Source organism: Bos indicus x Bos taurus, chromosome 8 (genome assembly GCF_003369695.1).
Source record: "Bos indicus x Bos taurus breed Angus x Brahman F1 hybrid chromosome 8, Bos_hybrid_MaternalHap_v2.0, whole genome shotgun sequence".
In the NCBI taxonomy this organism is placed as follows: domain Eukaryota; kingdom Metazoa; phylum Chordata; class Mammalia; order Artiodactyla; family Bovidae; genus Bos; species Bos indicus x Bos taurus.
The window spans coordinates 63,055,038-63,079,576 of record NC_040083.1 but is presented as its reverse complement, the minus strand read 5'-3'; the positions used below and the strand labels follow the sequence as shown (position 1 = coordinate 63,079,576).

The window sequence follows — 24,539 nt, the reverse complement described above, 5'->3', positions numbered from 1 at the left end:
CTGAGCAGGGCGTCCCTTTCAGCCAATAGCCGCGCGGTCCGCCGTCCGACGGTGACCGGAGCGGTACCTGGGGAGAAAAGGCGGGAGGCCCATGAGGCGCGAGAAAGGACCACCCTTCCACGCCATTACGCGAGTTACCAGAGCAGTGTACCGGAGGACCCGCGTCTCTTTCAGCTTCCCTTCCGCAGGTTAACTAATTCAGAGACACCACGCCTTCAACCTGTGGACTGCCTCATGCCGGAAGCTGCCCCCAGTAAAGATGGCGCAGAGGCAACGAGGAAAAGCCTGAAGTAGGCGGGAAAGGAGGAGCCGGCAGAGGGCGTGCCGGGGCGTGTCCTGGCGGCCGAGGCCTGAATGGGCGTGGCCATCCGCCCCTACTGGGCTTTCGATCTATGAGGCTCACAAGCTGCAGCCAACCGAGTTCCTCCGTCGTCTCCTGGAGGCGGGTCGCCACTGGCCCCGCCCCCGCCGGATCACTCCCTTTTGGAAGGTTATCACCTGAGTTTTCAAGATTTGAGTGAGGTTGGGCCACTAACCTCCAGTCCCTCTGCGATGGAGGGCGCGCAGGAGAGCCCCGCGGAGTCTGGTTCCTCCGTCCCGTGGTCCGAAGAGCCTGCTGGCTCGGCCAAGGTTCCCGAGGTGTCGCTTTCGGAGGAGTCGGAGGGCTGTACCCGGCCCCTGGAGGCGACCCCCCCAAAGCTTTGTGGATATTTAAGTAAGTTTGGTGGCAAGGGGCCCATCCGGGGCTGGAAATCCCGCTGGTTCTTCTTCGACGAGAGGAAATGTCACCTGTATTATTCGCGGACCGCGCAGGATGCGAATCCGTTGGACAGCATCGACCTCTCCAGTGCGGTGTTTGATTGCAAGGCGGACGCCGAGGAGGGGACTTTCGAAATCAAGACTCCCAACCGGATAATTACCTTGAAGGTAAATGGAGCGCTGTTTTCCCTTTTTGGCCGGGATGGGATCCCAGGGCACCGCCGAGCACAGGTGGGTGGTCACAATAAACTTATCATAATCACCGACCCCGATCACCTCAGTGAACCCTGGGTGCCCAGGGTTTTGTGTTTTTCAAAGCGCATTCACACCCATTTCCTCATTAGATTCCTGCAGTAAAGGCCGGGATGATGGACCTATATTACGGATCAAAAAACTGAGTCATAAAGGGGTAAAGGGACTGGTTTGAGTCACACCACTAAAAAGTAGTGTAGCCCACACTTGGAATCTCATAGCTTCCCTACTTCTCAGTACCTTATCAAAATTTTTAGGATACAGTCCATTGGGTTGCAAAACAGTCAGACAAAACTTAACCAGCTTAACAACAAAAAACTAGGCAGTTACCATAACTTTCTTACTTAGGGCTGAAGTATAGTCAAGATATGAGCTTTACAATCCTCTTTCAAGGCCTGGATTCTGAATTACTTTTCTTGATGTTGTAGCCAAGGGGAGTGAATGCTGAGAAAACATTGGCAGAGATTGGGAGATAAACACTTAGGTTTCACTGATCAACCTACATTGTTCATTGAAGCATAGCCAAACCTGTTTTCTCATCAGTAAGTTCTGTTTTATTATCATATTTAACTGGAAAAGCCTGAAGCATTGCAAAGGCCATGCGCTTTGAAATCAGACAGGCTTGGATTCAAATTCTGCATCAGCTACTTACTAACTGTGTGACTCTGGGCAAGTTAACCTCTTAGTACCGAGGTAGTTTGTGAGACTAAAACAAGGTATGTAAGCACCTGGCACATCACAAGTTGCGGAATTAATCTCAGCCTAGACTACTGCTGGCATCTAGTGGGTGCACAATACGTATTTGTTGACTGAGCACACATAGTAACAGAACCCAAGGTCAGAAACTTCTTGTCCAGTGAAAGTGCCTAGAACTTAACTGGAAAGAAAGATTGGTGTGGGCTAGGAGTTCTGGAATTCACACTCAGAGAGGAGTGTGCCAGTAGACTGCTTCCCTCCCACCTCTACTTCCAGCCAATGGAGAATCTATTGAGCCCCCTGGATAGAGCTCACAGCTTTTAGTTGCACTTTAATGACTAGGCCAGTCTTGTGACCAGGCTGCAGTGGGGGGTGGGTGACAGTCCATCAGGAGAAAATGATGGCTGAGCTGTAGCATTGGGGAAGGAGACATATGCAGGTGGCTATGGATATGAGAGAGGAGTCAAGGATGGCTTGTGTAACTGGCTGACTGCCTGGTTGGGCCAGTCACTGACAGGAGGGAACCCCAATTGAGGAAACAAAGGACATGCAGTCATATGTCCCCTTGGTAGATTCTTAAGTTTCAAGAGGAGAGGGGCCATGTGGGCTCACCAGTGTCTCCACTGCCTACCACAGTCCCTGACACATACCATAGATGCTCAATATACACATGTCCAGAGAATTAATAAAATGGGATGTTTGGGTATGAGTGGGAGTTTGTGAGCACAAGGTCATGGTGAAGCCCTGGAAGAAGCTGAGGTCTCTCAGGGAAAGCTTTGATATATAGAAAGAGAATGGTGGACAGCATTTTATCTGATTTGATCCCTCCATGGCAGGCTGAGGGCCCCTCTCATGGAGCCTCCTGCCTTCTGCATACCTCACCCCTGGCCCTCTTGAGAAGAGGGCTTGCCCTGGTTGCTTGCTTATATTCTCACACGGCCTTGACTGTGCTCATCTCTGTGAGGCTTACCTTCCAATCCTAGCGAGCTGCCCAGCTTCTGCAGCCCATCTGATCCCAGGCCTTCTCTCTGTAAGTCACACTCTCCTGGCCATAAATTATAACAGGTCTCTGGCTTAGAAGTGGGAGACCTGGGTTCTGGGACCAGCTCTACCACCACCTGCCTGGGCCACCTCACAGCCTTAGTTTCTCCAAGTTTCTCCATCTATAGCAGGGGCCAAGCACTCCTGCCCTGCTTCCCCAGTGGAGGATCAGGCAACGTAATGGATGTGAGAGTAGGTGTGTGGACCATCCAGTACCGGGGGACTGATGACCAGTGTCAGGTGTACCTTGTGTGGGCTGCCTGGAGGTGTCACTGAATTGTTGTTGAGCGCATGTGACTTTCCAGGTCCCAGTCGTATCATCCTCAGAAAGGGGGGGATTCTCCTCACTCCACAAAGTTGACTAGGACACTGAGATGTCACACAAGAAGGTAGTGATGCTACCTGGGCCCCAGCCAAGTCAGAATTTCAAAGCTCTCTCCCTCTCTCTCTATGTCTCCAAACTCTTTTATCCAGTGAGCACATTTGGAGCTCCTGCTGCATGTCAGGAACTCTGCTGGACACTTTCCTTCCCTCATTTCACCCTCATAACCACCTTATGGACCGAGTGTTATCATCACCATAGTACAGATGAAAACACTGAGGCCCAGAAAGGTTAAGATATCTCTGAGTGGAAGATCAGAGCCTGGTTATCTTCTATGACTGAGGAGCATGTGGTGTTTCAAAGATGGGCACCTATCCACAGTGGCAGTGTTTTGTTTTGTTTTTTGTTTTCTCAGGAAGGAGAGAGTTGCCAAACTTCCCATGACCTTCTCACATCCCTCACCCAGTCCCACCGTGTGGGCACAGGGCCTTGCCAACTAACCCTTGTGCTTCTCAGGCTGCCACCAAGCAAGCGATGCTGTACTGGCTGCAGCAGCTGCAGATGAAGCGCTGGGAGTTCCACAACAGCCTGCCTGCACTTCCTGCTGCCCACGACGCTGCCCTGGCTGGGAATGGGCCTGCCCTGCGCCTTGAGCTAGGTACCCAACAGGCTTGCCTTCTATTCATACACCCAGGGCTTTTGGTGACCAATCCTCTACCCTCCTGTTGGGAGTAAGTGGGAGGAGTCCTCTGCTAAAGAAGCAGAGAGCCAGGGATGTGGCTCAGGATCAGCTAGGGCAACAGTATAGCATCCATGGCAAGAACACAGGCTCTGAGGCCATGCTGGCTGGCTTTAGATCCTCATCCTGTGCAATCTTAGGCAAGTTGCTTAACCTTTCTGAGCTTCAATTTCCTTCCCTGTAAAATGAGGTTAATAAACTATACCTACTTCTTAGGGTTATTATAAGGATTAAATGAATCTACACAGCTTAAGTGGTTGGAATGATGTCTGAGCATTGTCAGAGTTCAGTAGACGTCAGCTAATATTATGATGATAGCAATTATGCAAAGATTTCAAGAACTTTCACAACCTGTGAGGAAGGTTAATGAGAAAATGCAGTTATTGTTGTTGCTTCTGACATAAATGCTTTTGTGCTGTGAGTCGAGTAGATGTGTGATCTTATCCCATGTTTCTGTAGGGCAGAACCTTCACCCCCAGGTGACCCATAAGAACCCAAATCCTAAAACGTCTCAGCATGGAGGAGTCCTGGAGCTCATACCCTCCCACACCCATATTGCAGCCAGGACTGTGACTGGCAGGTTTTAGAACTGAGACAGAAAACCACCCACAGGGCTGTAGCGTGTCTAACATGCTTCACCATTAGTTGACAGGGACCCCCGTGGGCGAGGGCGGGACCTGTGACCAGCCGCCTCCTAGACCCTAGTACCCAGATGCATTACAGACCGAGCTCATCTGCCTTTATCCTTCTCCCCACTTTTCCTTCCCTCAGCCAATGGCCTTCATTTACCATTTGCCCCTTCCTGAATCTCAGCCAGTCCAGTCAGTCGCCTGGGCCGGCGATGTCTGCTTTCTGGCGTGCACGTCAGATCCAGGTGCTCACTGCTATTGTCTTGGGTCAGGCCTCCACTCTTAGCTGGACAACCACAGCAGCCTCCTCTCCAGTGTCTGCGTGTCCCAGCCTGCCACCGCAGACCCCACCTCTTCACTGTAGCCCAAGCGAGCTTTCTCAAATGAGAACCTGAGCCACACCCCCTTCCATGGCCGCCCTCCATGTCCCAGGCCCAGCTTTTTAGCACCAGATTCAGGCCTTGTCCTTCCTGGTCTCACCTCTGCCTGTGCGCCCAGTGCCTACCTTGTGCTGTGCACTTCAGCAGCACCAGAGGCGTCCCTGCCTACTTTTGTCCACGTGACACATTCCTGCTTACACTCTCCGGCCACACTCCACTGTCACCTCCTTGCTAACTTCCTCTTGGCAGCCTTCCAGGACTTTGCCAGCTGGATTCTGTGAGCCCTCAACGCTTTTTGCAGACAGTTAACGTTATGTTCTAATCACAGTGTGCTTGTCAGTCTCTGCCCCCTACCCTCCAAAGGTGGGTTCCATGTCTCTGTCACCTGTATCCTCAGTACCTGATGCCCTGCCGGGCACATTGGGTATCTACTGAATGAATGTGTCAGTAAGTATATTGAATTTTATCATTAAGTGAGAAAAGGAATATATAGCCCTTAGCATAAAGCCGGATACATAGTGAATGCTCAGTGCTTGAGAACTGCCCTAATAATGCAGTTACTGAATGTGTCTGTACACTGTCATGGTAAATACTTCTTTTTAATGGTTTATGATAATCATTAAAAATTTCCGCAGAGAACCTTCTGTGTGTTTTATGCTGCTAAGCACTTTCTTTGGGGAAGGGTGTGTTTGCTTTTGCTTCTGCGCTTCTCACCCTCCTCTCCCATCTCTGGGAGAGCCAATAGCCCTGACTACGCCAGAACCTGTGGCTGAATGACACAGTTGCCAGATCAACCTCAGACTAGGAGTACCAAGGAAGCCTTCCATTGACAGGATTCCCAAGTGTCCAAAGAACCAGGTTATCAGAAGAATGCCTTTGGTTCAACACACTCAGTGGGCCTCTTCTGGGCCTGCCCCTGCAGTGGATGTCGGGGGAGGGGAGTTGCCTTAATGACCAGGCACCAGTCTCCTTCGGGGGTCTGGGGGTGGGGCGTGGGGAGGGGGTGGGTTGGGGAATAGGGTGGGGGTAAGATGCAGGAAGCCAGGATGTAGACTTCTCCTCTGAAGCCTTTCTCATCCCACAGCAGCCTCCACCCTCCTGGACACAGGGGCCCTGAGGAACCTTCCCTAGAAAGACATTTCCGGAGTCTTGAGCAAGTTGGCAGACCCCGCTAGAGCAGACTGCCCCACCTCTCCAGCCTCCACCCTTCCTGGGAGGAAGCAGAGGCATGCTCCTAGGGGAGCAAAAACCAACAGACTTGCATCTGACTTTGAGTCACGGACACTTCATCTTCTTCAAAAGTGTTTAATCATGTCCTTGAGCAATCTGCAAGGCATGTTCTCTGCGGCCTTTAAGTGTTTATTTTATACACCTTTATTTTAAACACCGTTATTTTATAGTTGCCGTAAACACTGGTCTCTATAAGAGCCATGGAGGATCAAGGGGGAGTCAGCAGATCTATAATAATAATAATAACACTTTGCCACAGTAGGACACAGTTTACGAAGGACTTTTATGTATATCATCATAGAAATACATATACCACTTACTGACTCTGTTCTCACACTTTACGTGCCTCAAGTTCCCTAATCCTCACAGAGATCTTAGGTAGGTAGTTATTCCCGTTTTGCAGAAGAGGAAACTGAGGCTCGAAGGGGTCAAGAGACCTGTCCAAGGTCACACAGCAAGAAAATGTCAGCACTGAAATTTGAACCCTAGTCTTCAGATTCACATGCACACCCCCCCGACACCCCTCAGGCTGTGGGGGCAACTGGTCATCTGTTCAGGGCCCTTTGGGGAAGCAGCGACCTTCTGGCTAGGCAATTTCATTGTGCTGATTTCTTCAGACTGATGATGTGGCAGTCCCTACAGTTCAGGCAAAAGGAGAATTACAAGTAAATGCTGCTGAAAGCTTTTTGTGTGGGCACCTCCCTGAGGGCATGTACACCTCCCTCTCTAGGCTGGAGAGGGGCCCAGAGACCCCAGACCAGAGCCTTGGGTCATATCAGTTCTATTTTCTATGGGGGCATCTGTCTGGAACTGAACCCATAAAACAGTCCATGCCAAGCCCTCAGCCCTTCAGAGGTGTGCTTGTGTTTTTTATGTTTTTGCACCCATGCCCTCTGTGTAGATGTAGTGCAAAAATAAATTTCCTCTACCCCTGCAATCTTTTACTCTCTCAGTGAGAGGGCTCCAAACAAAGAGTGTCTGCTATCCTGTCATCCTCAGGGGCTGCCTGATCAGGGTCATGCCACCCCTCCAGTGGCCTGAGTTCTCTCCCACTTTTTGTAACACTCAAAACTGACCTCGAAATATTTTGCCTCCCTCTCTCTCATACTTCAAATAATGCTTCCTTAGCCTTGAAACCTTCCTTACTATTAAACATTTTGGAGGAAGCAGAACGTATTGGAAACATAGAATACTAGAAGAAAAAGTAACCATAAGCCTATCACCCAGAGACAGCCAATGTTAATGTTATGTCATGGACTCCTGCCTGCCTTTTATTTAAACATATCTCTGATCATATAATAATACAAAAGGCCCTACTTAGCTTTTTTGGCACTCAGTATTGTGTCCCTAAAATTTCCCTGTGTTATAAAATCTCGTTATTAACATCTGCTTTTGATAAATGTATATTTTCTGTTTATAAAAGAATCCATGTTTACTGTAGAAAATTTTGGGGTGGGGGGAGAAGTAAACTATAATGAGCATAACCTGCCCACTTCTAACTCCATCATGCAGTTCTGACCTCTGTTAAGATTGCAGAGTGTACTTCTTTGAGACTTTTTCTGGACAGTTGAGATCATACTAGAATCTCAACTTTTTCCACTTTATATCCTGTGGATATTTCCCATATTCCTAAGCATTCTTCATTAGCATTGTTCTCAATGGTTGAGTGACAGTCCATTGCCTGAAGGCATCATGATGTGTTTAACCTCTCCCCAGACCCTTAATGTTATTTCTAGTGTGAGGCCAAACAGTGCCAGGATGAACCTCCTGGCTCATAAAGCTTTGTCTGCATCTCCTAGAACTTCTTTGGGATGGATTCTCAGATGTAGAAATATCCACAGTTCTGCAGATTTTTAAGGGGGTTTCCAGGAAGGTTGTCCCAGCAAAACCTTTGGTGAAAAGCCTGCCTCTGGCTGCTGTTAACCTAAAGGGAAGCCTTGCTCTGCAGCTCACAGACTCTCACTTGCTCCCAATCATAACACTGCCCGGCTTGTCTTCCTAAGTGCAGTGACTTAGAGCATGGATGATTTCCCTTTTCTTTGTTCCTCAGAGCAAGAGGAGGAGGAGGAGGAGGCGTTCCTGTGTCCCGTGAAAACGCCCACTGATCTTGTGGGTGTGGCAGCTGCCTGGCAGCCAGTCCATGCCAGGCCTTCGGCCCTTCAGAATATTTCCCTCAAGCACCTGGGAACTGAAATACAGTAAGTGCCATGCAGCTGAGAGGCCTGCCAAGCTGCAGGCAGCCCCTCCTTCAGAGCTTACAGCAATCTGGTATGACTCCCCTGCGGGGAGGTGGACCTGGGTTGGGGGTTAGGCTCTTTATTTTCAATTCATGCCATCATTACTTTAAAATACTACCTTTGTTCTGATTTTTAAAATAGTACACGTTGTCTGTAAGAAATTAGGAACACCCAGAAAGGTATAAATTTTGGAATTACCCGTAGTCCTTTTACCCAGGCAAGCGTTCTTAGCACCTCCTTCCTCACATTTTCCGTATACACATGCGCGTTGTTGTTGTTTAGTTCTCAGTCGTGTCCAGCGCTCTTGCGACCCCTGTATACTGTAGCCCACCAGGCTTCTCTGTCCATGGGATTTTTTCAGGCAAGAATACTGGAGTGGGTTGCCATGCCCTTCCCCAGGGGATCTTCCCAACCCAGGGACACAACTCTTATCTCCTATATTGGCAGGCAGATTCTTTGCCACTGAGCTCCAGGGAAACCCATACATATGCGCATAATTGAGATCTATTCAGTGTAACGGAGTGATGGCTTCACAGTTTTCTACAAATGTCAAATGCATCATTATTCACTTTTCGCATGTGTAATTTACTGTATTTCGATTATGTCTCAGCTTCTTTTTCATTTACTCATGTGTGGTATATATAATTTATATTTCCTACTGGCAGGCTTTGTTTTAAACAGCTTATAAGAAGACAGCACTATAGCCTGGCTCTCAGACCACACTGCCTGCATTTGTATCCTGGCCCCACCAGTCATAGGCTATTCCACCCTTGGCAAGATGTTTGAATTCTCTGTGCTTCACTCAGATTGTTAGTAAATGTAAATGCAGTAATGTTTGCCTCATGTGTGTTTGGGGCAAGAAGTTTAAAGGTAAACTGCTTTAGAATTGTGCTTGGGTATCAGTGAGCACTTAAATATTGAATATTATCTGCTGCTTTTATTGTTGCTCTAACTGAAGGGGTGGAAGCTTTGGGGAATTCAGACGATACCCACTACTGATCCTGTTTGGGTGCTTGTTTTCTCTGTGGACATCAGATGAGCTGGGGCCTCTTAGAAAGCAGAATAGATTGTTTGCTGGACTTGAATTAGAGACCTTGGTTCTGTGTGACTCAAATATAGCATTCCTCTCTGTCGGCTTCAGTGTTTGAATTTGCTTGGGTAACTAGTAGAGGAGTGGTGCTATTCCCAGGAGAGAAACAGATTTTAGGGAAAATAATGATGAGTGTCCTTTAGGGCCTACTGGCTAGAGATGAAACTACCACCACAGGCATTTGGATGGAAAGGCCTAGAACTCAGGAGAGAGATCTGATCTGGAGACAGAGACTTGGGGGTATGCGGCATGATTGAGCCCCCCAGGATGAGTGGACAAGGAGGGCACCCTGCAGAGGATCTTCCCTTGGGTGAAGCAGGAGGGAGCTGGGTACAGGGGGAGAGTGTGCTGTGGGGAGAGGGAGCCTGAGGAACCCAAACACCCAGCCAGTGTGTGTCCAGAGTGGTCTCACGAAGATCAAACCAGGATCATACCTACTGACGGCCACCAAACAAGAGAAGCGGAACCAAGAACATGCAAAAAAGGAAGTTTCTGAGGATCACTGTTACTTGAAATAACCCACAGAAAATGTGAGATGGTGTTGCAAGTGCCCTGTCTGCCCCACAGCCCTGGAAAGACCCTTGTCTCCTGCACGCCCTTGCCTGACTGGGCTTGGTATTTGCTCTTGGCAATGCCATGAGCCCCGGTCATACTCAAGGAAGGACACTGTGCTCAGTGCTTTATGCTCTCACTGAGATGTCCGGACAAACTTGAAAAGTAGCATCTAATGGTTAAGTTCTCAGACATGGGTTAGACATCCACATCTGTGGCTCAGTTCCACCACTTGCTCGCTCTGTGGCTTTGATTCCTTAACCTTTCCAAGTCTCAATTCTTCCTGTCTAGTGGAGGTTATAACAGGACTTACCTCCTTGGGTTCCTGTGGGGAGTAAATGAGTTGAGTGTGTGTAGGTGAGGATGAGATGAGTGAATTCCTAGTGTTTCTCTTGGACCTGGCCCATGCAAGGGCCAGGTCATTGTTGGTTGTGGATATATCCCTCATCTCATTGCACATGAGAAAACCCAGGCTCAGAGAGGATAAATGACCTGCCCAAGGTTATCTGTCCTTCCAGAACAAGGCTTTATGACCACTGCTCCCATGCTGAACCAGGCCTTTCAGACCTAGTTAAACCTACACAGAAAATGATCCATGAACTGCTTTAAGCAAAGTCAATACAGTGGAGATGCCTCTTCCAAGCACAGTAGTTTGGGTGGGTTGTGGCCACCTGGTCTGTGACAGCAGTTAGTGAGCCTCCTGTCCCCAGCAGAGACATATACAAGGGCTTAGAACGATCTTTACTGAACAAAGTTGGGGTTTTTATGCCTTCGCATACCCCAGGAGTGACTACTTGTGAGACCCTGGACATGGTGGGGAGGCTGCAGTCCCTGGGCAAGGCAAAGTGCAGTCATCCCACCAGACCGTACCTCTGGCTACAGGATGTTCCCCAGGGTCTTCGCCAAATCATGTGTGAGATTCATGTCATGGGGCTCAGTACAAGACCAGCACAGAGTGATAATCGGTAATAGTGCTCCTCTAGGATCAATCCCTGGGTTGCAAAGATCCCTTGGAGAAGGGAATGGCTATCCACTCCAGTATTCTTGCCTGCAGAATTCCATGGACAGAAGAGCCTGACGGGCTGTATAATCCATGGGGTTGCAAAGAGTCGGACACAAGTGAGCAACTAATACTTTCATAGTAAGAACTAGGAGGAGGAAATGTCTAGCCCAGGGAGTCAAGGGTACCTTATTCAAGTTCAGGTGTTAGGAGTGCTGAGTTCTAATTTCTTCTCTGTTCTTAATTTAATTGATTAATTTTACCTTCTATCAGTCAGCTGTACTCGCCATAAGAGAACAATCTCATTCTTTTCCTATTCTGGACTCATCTATACCAAAAAGCTGGATTTTGTTTTTTTGGTTTTTTTTTAAATTTTTTAATTTTTTTTAAATTTTATTTTATTTTTAAACTTTGGATTTTGTTTTAAAAACAAGTTTAAGATCAAATGATAGTCCTTTGAAAAGGTTAACAAAATTGACATACATTTAGCTAGAAAGACCAAGAAAATAAAAGACTCAAATGACTAAAGTCAAAAACGAGAGGGGTACATTACTACCAACCTTACAAAAATAAAAAGATTTATTCAGTTTCAGTGTCAGTTCAGTTCAGTCACTCAGTCGTGTCCGACTCTTTGCGACCCCCATGAATCGCAGCACACCAGGCCTCCCTGTCCATCACCACCTCCCGGAGTTCACTCAGACTCACGTCCATCGAGTCAGTGATGCCATCCAGCCATCTCATCCTCTGTCGTCCCCTTCTCCTCCTGCCCCCAATCCCTCCCAGCATCAGAGTCTTTTCCAATGAGTCAACTCTTCGCATGAGGTGGCCAAAGTACTGGAGTTTCAGCTTTAGCATCATTCCTTCCAAAGAAATCCCAGGGCTGATCTCCTTCAGAATGGACTGGTTGGATCTCCCTGCAGTCCAAGGGACTCTCAAGAGTATTCTCCAATACCACAGTTCAAAAGCATCAATTCTCTGGCGCTCAGCCTTCTTCACAGTCCAACTCTCACATACATACATGACCACAGGAAAAACCATAGCCTTGACTAGATGGACCTTTGTTGGCAAAGTAATGTCTCTGCTTTTCAATATGCTATCTAGGTTGGTCATAACTTTCCTTCCAGGAATACCATAAACAATTATATGGTAACAAATTAGATAACTCAGATGAAATGGACAAATACCAAGTAAAACAAATGACTGAAACTGACTCAAAAATAGAAAATCTAAGTAGACCTATAACAAGTAAAGAGATTGAATTAGTTATCAAAAACTTACACACACAGAGGACCATCTTATTTTATAGCTCAGTATGCATATATGTAATTCACAAAAGAAAACCCTTTCTAAGTTTTTCTTAGATATTCTCTATTCCATTTTTTAGATGTTTATCTATCTATCTATCTCTATTCCATTTTTTAGATGTTTATCATGATAGCAAACTGATTTTTCAGTCTACCATGGGCTTCTCTGGTGCTCAAATGGTAAAGAATCTGCCAGTGATGCAGGAAACCCGGGTTTGATCCCTGGGTCGGGAAGATCCCCTGGAGAAGGAAATGGTAATCCCACTCCAATATTCCAGTATTCTTGTCCCATGGACAGAGGAGCCTGGAGAGCTACAGTGCCTGGGATCGCAAAGAGTCAGACACAAGTGAGCAGCTTGTACAATGGTTCATATCCTGTTTAAAAAACATGGACGTAGTGAACTCTTCATTTTTTTCTTCCTTGTTTATATTTTGGAATATATCTGCTTTTATCGCTTTGCAGAGGGAAAATAAACTCAGTTAAACTGCCTTTTCATCCATTTCAACTCACTGTGAATTTCTCTGTGGTCTGTAGTGCCTGGTCAGCTTTTGGTGATACCGAGTTCCTTCCTGCAGAGCAAACACTGATGAGGGAACTTCCCTGGTTAAGACTGCTCCTTCCAACGCAGGGAGTGTAGGTTTGATGCCTGGTGGGGGAGCCAAGATCCCACATGCCTAGTGGCCAAAAAAACAAAACATAAAGCAGAAGCAATATTGTAACAAATTGAATAAAGACTTTTTAAAAAATAGCCCACGTTGGAAAAAAAAAATCTGTTGAGTCTACACTCTGGGCACATGTGACCCAGTGCCAGGTACCCACAGGCATGCAGGTAGGTTAGTGCCCAGTTCTTGAAGAAAAGACACCATTACTTAGCCTAGGCAAGTGCTTGGTCAAAGGGAGGCCCATCCCTGAAGTACAGTAAGCACCTTGGAGGCTGTGAGGTGATCAGTGAAGGCTGCCGAGAGAACAGGTCTGAGCAGGGAAAGAAAGCAAAGGGAGCAGGAGGCTGGAAGTTGTTTGGAACTTCTCTCAGCAGAAGTCAGGAGCCACTAGTGCTTTTTAAGCCAAGTCGTTCTAAGACCAGGGGAAGGTTTCAGGAAAGTTAATCCGACAAGTCTATTTCAGTGAACAAAGCAGACAAACACCCCTGCCCTCATGGAGCTTACATTCCAGCAGTGGAGTTGGAGGCAGAGGAGTCAAGCTTGTATTGCTTACAAGGAATGTTATGTACGGAAGGTGACGTGTATGATGAAAAAGCGGAAGGAGAAGGATGAGGGTATTGGGAGAGGCTCAGATGGGGTGCATCCTGCACGGAACCTGGAGTCAGGCAGGCTGATCAGGCCGTGATTGGGGTTGGGGACGTAGCCTGAGCACCAGCAGTGGCAGCGGGGAGGGCAGCAGGCAGCACAGCAAGGCCATCAGCCTCGTGACCCTCTATTTTCCTTTCAGAAACACAATGTGTAACATCCGGGGCAACAAGCAGACCCAAGGAGCAAACCACAGACCCCCCGGAGAAGATTCTCCACTGAGCGAGGAGACGCAGAGAGAGGAGCAGCCCTCTCCCCCTGGCCCTGGCGCCCCAGGTGAGCTCTGCCCAGGCCCGAGCTGCCTTCAGAGACTAAGTTGGTGTCCTCTGTCTTCCCCTAAACCAGCGTCCCTGCTTTTGTGTCAAAGATGGAACGATCCAGATCAGTCCTCCTGGGCTTCCATGGGTCTAGCAGCAGTAACGATTCTTTTTTTTTTCTTAATTGAATTTATTTAGCTGTGCTGAATCTCCTTTGCAACAGGCAGGATCTTTAGGTGCGGCATGCAAACCATTAGTTGCGACATGTGGGATCTAGTTCCCCAACCAGCGATTGAACCTGGGTCCCCTGTATTGGGAATGCAGGGCCTTGGCCACTGGACCACCAGGGAAGTCCCCCCACCCACTTTTATTTTTAAATTGTGGTAAAAATACATAACAAAATTTACCACTTTAACCAATTTTAAGTGTAGGGTACTTGCACATTTCTTGTGCTACCATCACTTTCCATCACTACCATCCATTTCCAGAACACCTTTCATTTTCCCAAACTGAAACACCAAGAAATGATTCTTGAAGTAATAAAGGAAAATATCTCTCACTTTTTCTCCCTTCCTTTTTTTTTTTCAATTTGTAAAGAAAGGATATGAAAATGCTTTTCTGGGATGATTAAAATCAGATCAGCCTGAAGAAGCAGAACAAGTGACTTCAAAGTATTCTTTCCTACCATGATATGGCACTTTATTATTTGTTTTTCAAAATATGAGTGACCCATCAGGGTGGGTTGGCATCTTTGAATGGGCATTCATACCTTAGGACATATTTTAACTTGGAAATAATTGGGAAAAAACTAGCTAAGTCTTATGGTAGAGAGAACCCCTGGGCTGCCCAGAAGTGACTTTAGTGTGGAGCACTGTCTGGTAAACCAACAGCCCAAGAGAAAATCAGTACTATATCGAATCAATAGCAGGTTCTTTGTACCAGGGCTACTCTAAACGGTTTTCCTTTTTTTGCTGGGTCGGGGGGCAGTGGTCACAGTTTCGTTAAGATATCCAAGAACTTTCAGGTGTACCAGCTGAATTTAGAAAAGACAGAAGAACCAGAGATCAAATTGCCAGTAATTCACATACCATGCAATTCACTCCTTTGAAGCATACAATTCAGTGGCTTTCAGTATGTTCACAGAGTTGTGCAACCCATCACCATAATCTATTTTAAAACTTTTCTTTTTTCTTATTTTATTTACTTGGCTGTGCCAGTTGCAGCATGCAGACTCTTTTAGTTGCAGCTTATGAATTCTTGAGTTGTGGCATGTGGAATATGGTTCCCCAACCAGGGATTGAACCCAAGGCCCCTGAACTGAGAAATCCTTAAAACATTTTTATTACCCTCAGCAGGAACCCTATACTGCTCAGTCATCAGTCTCAGTCTCCATCTTCCTCCAGCTCTAGGCAAACATTAATCTTCTTTCTGCCTCTATAGATTTACTTTTTCTGGACATTACATAGAAATGGAATCTACCACATATAGTCCTTTGTGATGGGTGTCTTTTACTAAAGCAGGATCTTTTCAAGTTTCATCCACATGCACGAAAGGCTTTACACTCCATTAATCCATTTAGTCTTTACAACGACCTGAGCAGTAAATACTGTTGTTCTCATTTAATAACCAAGTGGACTGGGGACCGTTGTGTGGAGTGACTGGCTCATGGCTGCACAGTGAGTACAGAATAAGATTCAGGCCCAACAATCTGGCCCCATACTGCTGCCTGAAGCCTCATTTCTAAGTCTTGCCTTTGAAATCTACCTCTTTATTGTCATGAAACCTTGTCCGCACAAGCAAAATCTGATACACAAAGCAGATAAAAGCAGAACTGGGAGTCTAGGCTCTTTCAAAGCCTCTCCCTAGTCAGCCTTTGAGGCACTCCCGTGAAATCCTAGGGCACTGATTGAAAACCACTGCCTTAGGCCTACTTTTCCTCAACTGTAAGATAGGCACAGTGATGCTACCCTGCCTGCCCTCAGGGCTGCTGGACAGCAGTGTTATTAGAGGGTAGCAGGGCTCCAGGGAGCCTCCCTGCTCTCTTAGACCCCATGGCAAGAGAGAGAAGCATTGCATTCATCTGAGCACTGCAGGCTGCTTTGTAACTGGCCCAACCAGATTTCTTTTGGGCTGCCGTGGCAACCCTGGCTTCCCTGGTGGCTCAGTGGTAAAGAATCAGCCTACAAAGCAGGAGATGAGGGTTCGATCTCTGAGTTGGGAAGATCCCCCGGAGAAAGAAATGGCAGCCCACTCCAGTATTCTTGCCTGGGAAATCCCTGGACAGAGGAGCCTGGCAAGCTACAATCCATGGGTTCACAAAGAGTCGAACACAACCACGCAACTCAACAACAACAATCAGGTTTCTTTTAAGTCTGGAAAAAGACCATTTTGTTCCTACCTTCAACAAGACCAAGGAGTTGTTTTTTATCTGTTCCAGACTATCTGGTTGTCCCTTGGCCTGGTCCCTGAAGAAAGTTGCTAAAGTCATCGGGCTCATTTTGCGAGTCCTATCTGTCCTCTCCCCTGGGATCTCATACCTCATCCTTAGTTTTAACATCATAGTCCTAAAAGGACTAGGTATGACTCCTTAAGATGTACTATTGGGGGAAGATAAATGAGTAAATTGAGTTAGAAAATTAAGATGGCTCAAGAAAAAAATCCTACACTGTACCAAAGTAGGCAGCAAATGTGGCTCTGAACTTTTCAGCAGCCAAGGCAAAGAGGGAAATGTAAGCAGTTAGATTATTTTTCAGTGTCCATAAAACTATAAACACATATTTTCTTGAAAGAAGCAAAGATTTTTCTGGCACTGAGAGCTGAGAAGAATTTCTGTTGGGCCCTCATAACAGACATGGTGTATGCCATGCAGTCAAAATTCTGAAGATCTCTTGACCTTGAGACCATTGCATGGCCCTACATGCAGGCTGATGGCAGAGCTCTAAAGCACGGCTGGGAGTAGGGTGGGACAAGTGATTTTTCAAACACTAGATTTAAGAATAAAATTTAGCATGGATCAGCAAACATTTTCTGCAAAGAGCCAGAATAGCAAATATTTGAGTCTTTGTAGGCCATGCAGTCTCTATGGCAAGTACTCAACTCTGCCTTTGTGGTGTGAGAGCAGTGCAGACAATGCACACATAAATGAGCAGGGCTGGGTTCCAATAAAACTTTATTTACAAAAGCAGGCCAGGGCCTGATTTGGCCTATGGGCCATTGGTTGCTGACCCAGGCCCTAGAGGAAATAAAAGGATATAGCCTTGAGACATTCAGCTATGGAAAGTATGACTCTCCTAATTTAGCTTGTAATTAGAATCAAATGAAGGTTTCCATTACTCACTGGGACGAGAAGGCAGAGTATGGATCTTCTGTGCTCCTGTCAGTGGACAGATCTGTGTGCTTTGAAAATCGCCCGGAGTGTAGAGGAGGAATCCTGAAATAAGAAAAAGTACATCCAGCCTGGACCTGTGGCTGAGGAGATGGCCACCTGGCAGACACCAGCAGGGTCATAGGAGGTAGCACCTGCAGGGTGAAATCAGAGAGTAGGGAACAGGCACGGTTTGGAGGATGGGCTGGATGAGCCAGCCAGCACAGTGTAAACAATGTTGATTTAGTTTCTTGATTCTCAGAATGTGATCCCTGCACAAGTTATATCAGTATCCCCTAGGAACGGTTAAAAATGCAAATTCTCAAGCCCCTCCCCAGGCCTATTGATGGAAAAACTCTGGGAGGTGGGTCCCCAGTCTACATTTTACCAGGCCTTCCAGGGCTTCTGCAGCAACCCCAAGGTTGAGAACTACTGAGGCCGCTGATCACAACCTCTGTGTTCTCCTTTTGAGCAGGGAAGGATCCAGCAAATTCTCCGAAGTCCTCTCTGACCACCAGTCTCATTCGGAAAGCCAAAAGCCAGAGCAACACCTTCCCGCTCTTCAGTGAAGGGCTCATGCGGAACCGAACTGCCCAGGAGAAAGTACTGGCCTTGGAGCAGCAGGTTCTGATGCTCACCAAGGAGCTAAAGGCTCAGAAGGTGAGCTCTGGCCCCAAAGAGGCCCCAGGCTCTGGTGCTCTCCTCTGGGCCTGGTGCCCCTGGACAAATCAGATATGATGTGTTCGCTAGTCTAGGTCCTTAAACAGCCAAACTGCATGTGGCTGGGAATACTGTGCTGTTGATCAGTCAGGGACATGCTGTTACTCGGACTAGGTGACCGAAGGCCACCAAGGACAGGGTCTCTCAGATCTCCCCTGGGAGACTGTCCATGACCTGACCCCACACCTGAAGAGGGACAGTGTTTGGAGGAGAGTGATCTGCATGCAAGGTCCTGGGAGGGGCCACTGAAGGAACTGGGGGATCTTTGAGCTGGCAGCTGGTAACTGGGTATAGATTTCTGAAGGACTGTCACAGGGCAGAAAAAGCGGACAGGTCTCTGTGTGCGGCCCAAGGGCTAAGCACAGAGGACAGTGACAGGGAGAAAGATTCAAGTGTTGTAGAGACAGAAGTTAATTCTAGCAGTTAAAAGAAAGAGCTACATGGTCGCTGTAGAAAACAGGTCACACACACACACAGATGTGCAAATCCTTCAAAAATTCTACCAGCCAGAGAGTAAATCAGGTTCACATCTGGCAGTGACCTCATGAAGTAGTCAGGGTCACGTGGCAGAGCAGCAGTGGGGAATGCCGCAGAGGCAGTAGGTTCTCTTTAGCACAATAAGAGTGATTACACCAGCACAGTTGCTACCGAAAATCCTGAGCTCAGGGCCCGTGGTGCTGTAGAGATGGGCCCGGCTGAGGTCCCAGGCTCCTTCTCCTCTGAGAGGAAGGTGTACACTCTCATGCTTGAGCCTTGGCTAAGAAAACCCAACACAAAAGTTATTATGAAACCCTGAGTCTCTTTCTGCATTACTTCTGCTCTTGCTCCTGGGGAGGTAAAGAATATATTGTATTTGCTTCTAAATAGTCTCTCCTTTGTTCGTTTCTTCTTTTCCGTTCTGTTCTGTCTTTGGAGAACACAGTCCAGAAAAGCACTCTCCCTACCTTGTTTTGGCCCTTTCTCTGCCTTTCTCAGCCTAAATAGTTATTTTGGGAACCAGCAGAGCCTTCATACCTGGCAGGTCAGGGGTTACATTTAATGAAGCAGCAGGTGACTTTAGTCCTCAAAGGAGGAAACTCATCCATTCCTGGGTTCTCTGCTCATTTGTTTATTCACCCAGCCTTCTCTGAGGCCCTGTTACAGACACACGGTGTTCTAGGCACTGGAGAACAAACGGTGAGAAAAGACACAGCCCTTACAGCACCCAAATATATCCTTACAGCAAATGAAGTCTCCTCTGATGACACCTAGCACCCCAGCCATCACTCTTGTCTCCCGTTACCTTTGTGTTCCTGTCGTGAGGGTGTGTTCCCGTCGTGAGTGTCATGAGGCCGCTCCTGAGAACCAAGGGCATTAAGCTGAGCTGTAGCAGTTTCCTGATTCCTGGACCAGGACAATGAAAGTCCCAAACCTGACCTGGAAAGGAAGAGAAATGTAGAATGCAGACACTTCCTCTCCTTTCTGTGCATCTTCTCCCTTCTTTCTAGGAAGTGTGGGTGGCCTTTCCTCTTAGGGTGTTGTTGCTGCTGCTGCTGCTAAGTCGCTTCAGTCGTGTCCGATTCTGTGCGACCCCATAGACGGCAGCCCACCAGGCTCCCCCGTCCCTGGGATTCTCCAGGCAAGAACACTGAAGTGGGTTGCCACTTCCTCCTCCAATGCATGAAAGTGAAAAGTGAAAGTGAAGTCGCTCAGTCCTGTCCGACTCTTAGAGACCCCATGGACTGCAGCCCACCAGGCTCCTCTGTCCATGGGATTCTCCAGGCAAGAGTACTGGAGTGGGGTGCCATCGCCTTCTTGTCAAGTGAAGAAGCCCTGGGAGACCTAGTGGTTGCCCCTAGTGGTTGTGCAACCCTGGAGGATTCTTCGTTCTTCACTAAATGAGGCCAGCTCTTGGACATTAGTAAGGGCCACCTAGGCTGTTGACAGCTCCCCTACAGTCAGCCTGAAAACATCAGGGAGAAGTTGTTCAAGCATTAGAGAATCTGGACTTTCTTACTCGTGCACTTTCTTGGGACAGAGAGTGGGAAGAGACTGTCTTGGGACTGAGCTTTTGCCTCAGGGAATGAGTGAATTGCCTGCTCTCTGACCCATCATTTCCCAAATGCACTTCAGTCTAGAGGGCAATTCAACGCACAGACCTTTAAATAAGACGGTCCTGGCCCTGAGCAAGTTCCCTAACCTCTCTCAGTCTCCACTTCCTCCTCTATAAATGGAGCTATCATCAAATAGGGCTATCATCATGTTTTACTGAAAAGGTCTGTGTCAAGACTCACAAAACTCAGTACCTGGCAGCCAGCAGCTGCCCCAGACATGCAGGTGTGGTCATCTTGGCTGTGACTTCGGCATTCTGTGCCCTCCCTGTTGACTCCTTCCCGCACACACCCCGAGGGCCTCTGAGAATTCTGCTCGTGGGCCAGAGGCAGTCCTTACCTTTATTCCACATTTGGAACAGGGACCCCAGTTTTACCAACTGGGGTTTTGCCCGCAACCCAAATACCAAAACCAAAGAGAGGAAGGAGAAGAGGTAGACTCTTGACCCAGAGATGAGACAGAGGAGGTTGGCACCATCTTGGGGTGCCCAGTGGTACCCTAGGCACTCAGAAATGCTGGTCAGAGAGCAGCTCTCCATCTGAGACCATCTAAGTCTAATGCTTCAGCTGCAGAAAGAGTCCACTGGACTTCTGGGCCTGGCGCCAACAGATACCTGCTTGTGTCTCTTCAGTGGGAAGATACACCTTCCTGCCTTAGGCTGTAAAAGGACCCAGGAACTGGGGGTCTTGTCCTGGCTCAATCAGCCAGGCAGACACTGCCAATAGTAAAGAGCTTGTATCTCAAGCTCTGTTGGCTGCTCTGGAGGGCACAGAGGCACTCTGGGGACTCCACTGCCCGGAACATGGAGAAAACGTGAGCACAGGTCACTGCTGGCGTGCAGGCTGGTGCCCTCCATGCGCTGTCCTCCTTAACTTACAGCAGTTATCCTCGCCTTTCCTGACAGACACCAGAGTCCTGGGAGGTTCTGCATGCCCGTGCCCTCCTGGGCAGCAAACCAGGGATCAGGCTCTGGAGTCTGCCTCCAGAGCTTCTGCCCTTTTCACTGCACCCTGTTCAAGGGGCTCGGAGGAGGTGGGTGACTTGCTCATGGTCACACAGCTGGAAGAGCCAGGCCTTGGGCACTGGTATCCTTCCCCAAGTCCAGGACTCCTCACAGCCCAGCCACCTCCTCTCTAGTCTCACAGGATAGCCCCATGTCAGTCACAAACACCACAACTGCTCTTCAGGAGAAATGAATGCACTTCCTGTGATTCCAATACCCATGAGGCCATTACCCATCCTAGGCCCCTGCAGTGCTGGCCCCAGAGGAGATCTGGACTCTGGGAGGTGTCCAGAGTTTACCAGGCAGCTTTGGTCCAGTGAATCAGGCTTTTAGAGTCGACAGCCTTGCACCCAACCTGAAGGCTGTCTGCTCCAGCAGATGGAAGGCTGGCCTTTGTGGTAGTGTTGGCCATCTGTTGGCTTCTAAGCAGGATGAACTCCTCCTGGGCCCTGCCTGTGGCCAGCTTAGTGCACTCAGGATTACTTGGTGAAGGTGTGTAACTCGCTTAGGACACTTGGTTGGAGCAAAGTGCAAGCTCTCACTTCCCAGAACTGCAGACAGAGACTTAAGAATACAGGTCCTGGGGTCACAGAGGGAGGGTTGAGAGGGCGCCCTCAGCACTGAAAGATTGAAAGGGGTATTTCAGCATGGGGAAGGACGCTTGCCACACTTTCTCTGTCATCCTTTTGGTGCCTCTTGGTGGCATAGGACCATTATCTATTTTACACACGAGAAAGCTGAGGTTCCATTTTCTGAAACACGCACATTAGGTCCACCTTCATGGATCTGGAATGGGAACCCAGGGCTCCTTCACCTGCTCACAGCTGGCCCTGAGCCCCTTAGGGGTAAGAGGATGCCCAGTCCAGTGCTCTTCCCACAAGCACTGTTGGGCCCACCCACCTTGATTTTAGTGAGTGGTGAAGATATCAACTCGTTCATAAGATAAATGATTTATTGACTTTTAAAATACTTACTAAAATGACAACTTGTTACCCATTGTTAAAATCTAAGGTGGGCCAAACAATGATTCGATTAAGAAATATTAGAAGTATCACTGAGCCAGCTCTTCTAAGCCTCAGTCCTAAGGCCTTGCTGGGGATTGTGGGAACTGGAAACAAGCCAGGTGTCCATCCTCGGGGATGGGATGAAGGGTATCGTGTGCTCCATACAAGGAATACTCTTGAACTGTTGCAAATGCGTGTTGTTCGATAATGACTGACCTGGAGAGCTGCTTTCACATGTTGTAAGGACAAAAGCAGCTTCAAAATGGGATGTTCTAGCTTTGCTTTTTGTTTTTGTATTTCTATTTGATGTATATATGTGTTTTGGTGACTGCCTTGTTTCACCTGGCATAAAGTCCTCAAAGGTCATCCATGTTGTAACATGTAATAGGATTTCCTTCATTTTTAAGAGCGAACAATATTCCATCGTATGCCACATTTCATTTATCCATGCACCATCAATAGACACTTGGGTTGTTTCCACCTCTTGGGTTTTGTGAATAATGCTGCTATGAATATGGGTTATTTCTATTTTTAAAGAAATCAAAAGAAGCATTTCTATGCAAAATCCATTAATTACACATCATGGAGAAGTCAAAGGTCTTAGGACTGGAGTTGGGAGCCCTCTGCTCTAGCTGCAGTTTCCCAACTCGGGATCCACCAGGTCCCTTTAGTTCTCTGCTTCCTTGAGCTTCAGTCTCCCCATGGGACAGTGGGGTGACTGGCCCAGGTGGTCTCCCGGGGCCGGCCAGCCTCCAGGTTTCCCAAATCCATGATCCATTCCTGCTTCTCCTTTCACTTGCTGCTCTGGCTCCACTATCTCCGGGTCCCTTTCTTCCTGTCTCATTCTGGTGCCCAGATCCTGGGACGAGAGGACAGACTCCTGGCCTGGTGTTTTGGTCTTGGATTTTGAGAGCCAGATGTGGGAAGGGGGAGACAGCTGATGGAATGAAATGGGCCTCAGAGTTGACTCTGCCACCCTGGGGGACAGATACCCACCCAATTCTGAGGCTAGGGCAAGTCCAAACAGTGGCCTGTGTGGGGTTAATTCACCAGGCAGTTAGCCAGGGTAGCCTCCAAATCTCCGCTGAAGCAGAAAATGGTCTGGGCTTCTCAGTCACCGGCAGCCACAGGAATGCTAATCTCTCTTTGCACAGCCCTGCGGAGCTGAGTTCTAAAAATTCCTGACATTCCGGTTTGGTTTTCAACCGCCCTCCCCACCCACCTCCCCTCCACACCCAGGACCTACCTGCAGCTGCATACCTGTCCTTTCACTCCACTGAGCCTTTGCGTAAGCAGTTGGCTCAGCCCCATCTGCAAAGTCCTCCCAATCCTCAGCTCCCTCCATCTGCCCCACGTCTCCCACCTGCTGCTTGACCATCTCTGGCCCTCCTCATTCTTCAGGATCAGTTTAAGCTGCTCCATCTTTCTATGAAGTGTACTGGTCGCCCCGCCCCCTGGCACCCCTGCCTCCACCCCAAACGAAAGTCATTGCCCACTGCCCTGTGCCCCGACAGACACCCCTGCTTCCGTCTCTCGCAGTAATTCACTCCACAGCAGTGGTTCACCTTTGCTTCCACCAGCCTCTGTGGCCCTTGAGGGTGGGAATGGTGACTGGTCCCTCTCTGGGTCCCAGGGCCTGGCATGGGGCCTGGCACTGAGTGAGCACTTGATACAGGTTAGATGGATGGATAGAAGAGAAAGAACCAGAAAAGGGACAGTCACTAGTACCAGGGTTTCAGAAGTTGTATGCTAACTTGGTCTTATCATTAGCTTCTCAAATGAAGTAATGATTTGGGGCAGTTCTCCTCCAAAATGGAATTGTTCTTAGCAAACCACCCTATCCAGCCAATCATTTATTTAAATGCTTTGGCATACATACAGTTAAGGTGTCTCCAGGGAACCACATTTTTCCAGATGAGACTGGCATGGAGCATGGCAGTGTGACCTAAAGACCCCACCTGCAGGTCTGAGGTTCACATGAGACTGGCTGCTGAGCTCCCTGATTTCTGATACCCTGGTCCTGGCCCCAGATGAATTCATATCCCTGCTTTGGGGCAGAACAGGTCCCCAGTGCTGGGAAGGTTGGAAGCTCAAAGGCACAGGGAATCAAACCTTGAATGCTCAGTGTACTTGAATGAATCAGGTGGCCCTGCGAAGAACTAAATCGAGGTCTGTTGCTTCTGAACTCCCTGCTGCTTCCTTGCACCAGCCTCACAGGCATCGTTTGGTAGGCAGAGGCGTGGACACAGATGGATTGAATGAAGCCCCAGGTGTTGTGGCTTGGTGTGAGGATTGCCAGCATGTTTTCTCTCTAATGCCGCCTCAACTCGATTGGTAGTGACTGCATGGATGCCATGTTCAGAAGGATTCTGAGGCCTCAGCTAGGGTTAGCAGGAAGGAATACTGAGATTGATTATGAACGTCTGGCTCAGGAGTGAGAGGGAAGAGCCATGCCACACCGCTGCCACTCCACCTTCAATACTGACCAAGCACAGGCAGCTCAGTGGCTGAATGACTTGGGATTAAATTCCACTCTGCTGGGCCTCCGTTTGTTCATTTCT

The 24,539-nt window shown here is 48.2% G+C and overlaps 1 protein-coding gene across 3 annotated transcripts in view; it reads left to right on the top strand.

Annotated features, from left to right (window-relative positions):
• The first annotated feature begins 463 nt into the window (after positions 1-463).
• TBC1D2 (TBC1 domain family member 2) overlaps positions 464-24,539 on the top strand; it is a 42,638-nt gene continuing 18,562 nt past the window's right edge. The window contains exons 1-5 of one of the 3 annotated variants that reach the window (XM_027549736.1): positions 464-927; positions 3,587-3,728; positions 8,099-8,246; positions 13,682-13,815; positions 17,636-17,820. In XM_027549736.1, coding sequence (XP_027405537.1) covers positions 553-927; positions 3,587-3,728; positions 8,099-8,246; positions 13,682-13,815; positions 17,636-17,820 — 984 coding nt within the window. In that variant the 5' untranslated portion in view covers positions 464-552. The remainder of the gene's footprint in view (positions 928-3,586; positions 3,729-8,098; positions 8,247-13,681; positions 13,816-17,635; positions 17,821-24,539) is intronic. The other 2 variants (XM_027549739.1, XM_027549737.1) reach the window with 2 other exon arrangements.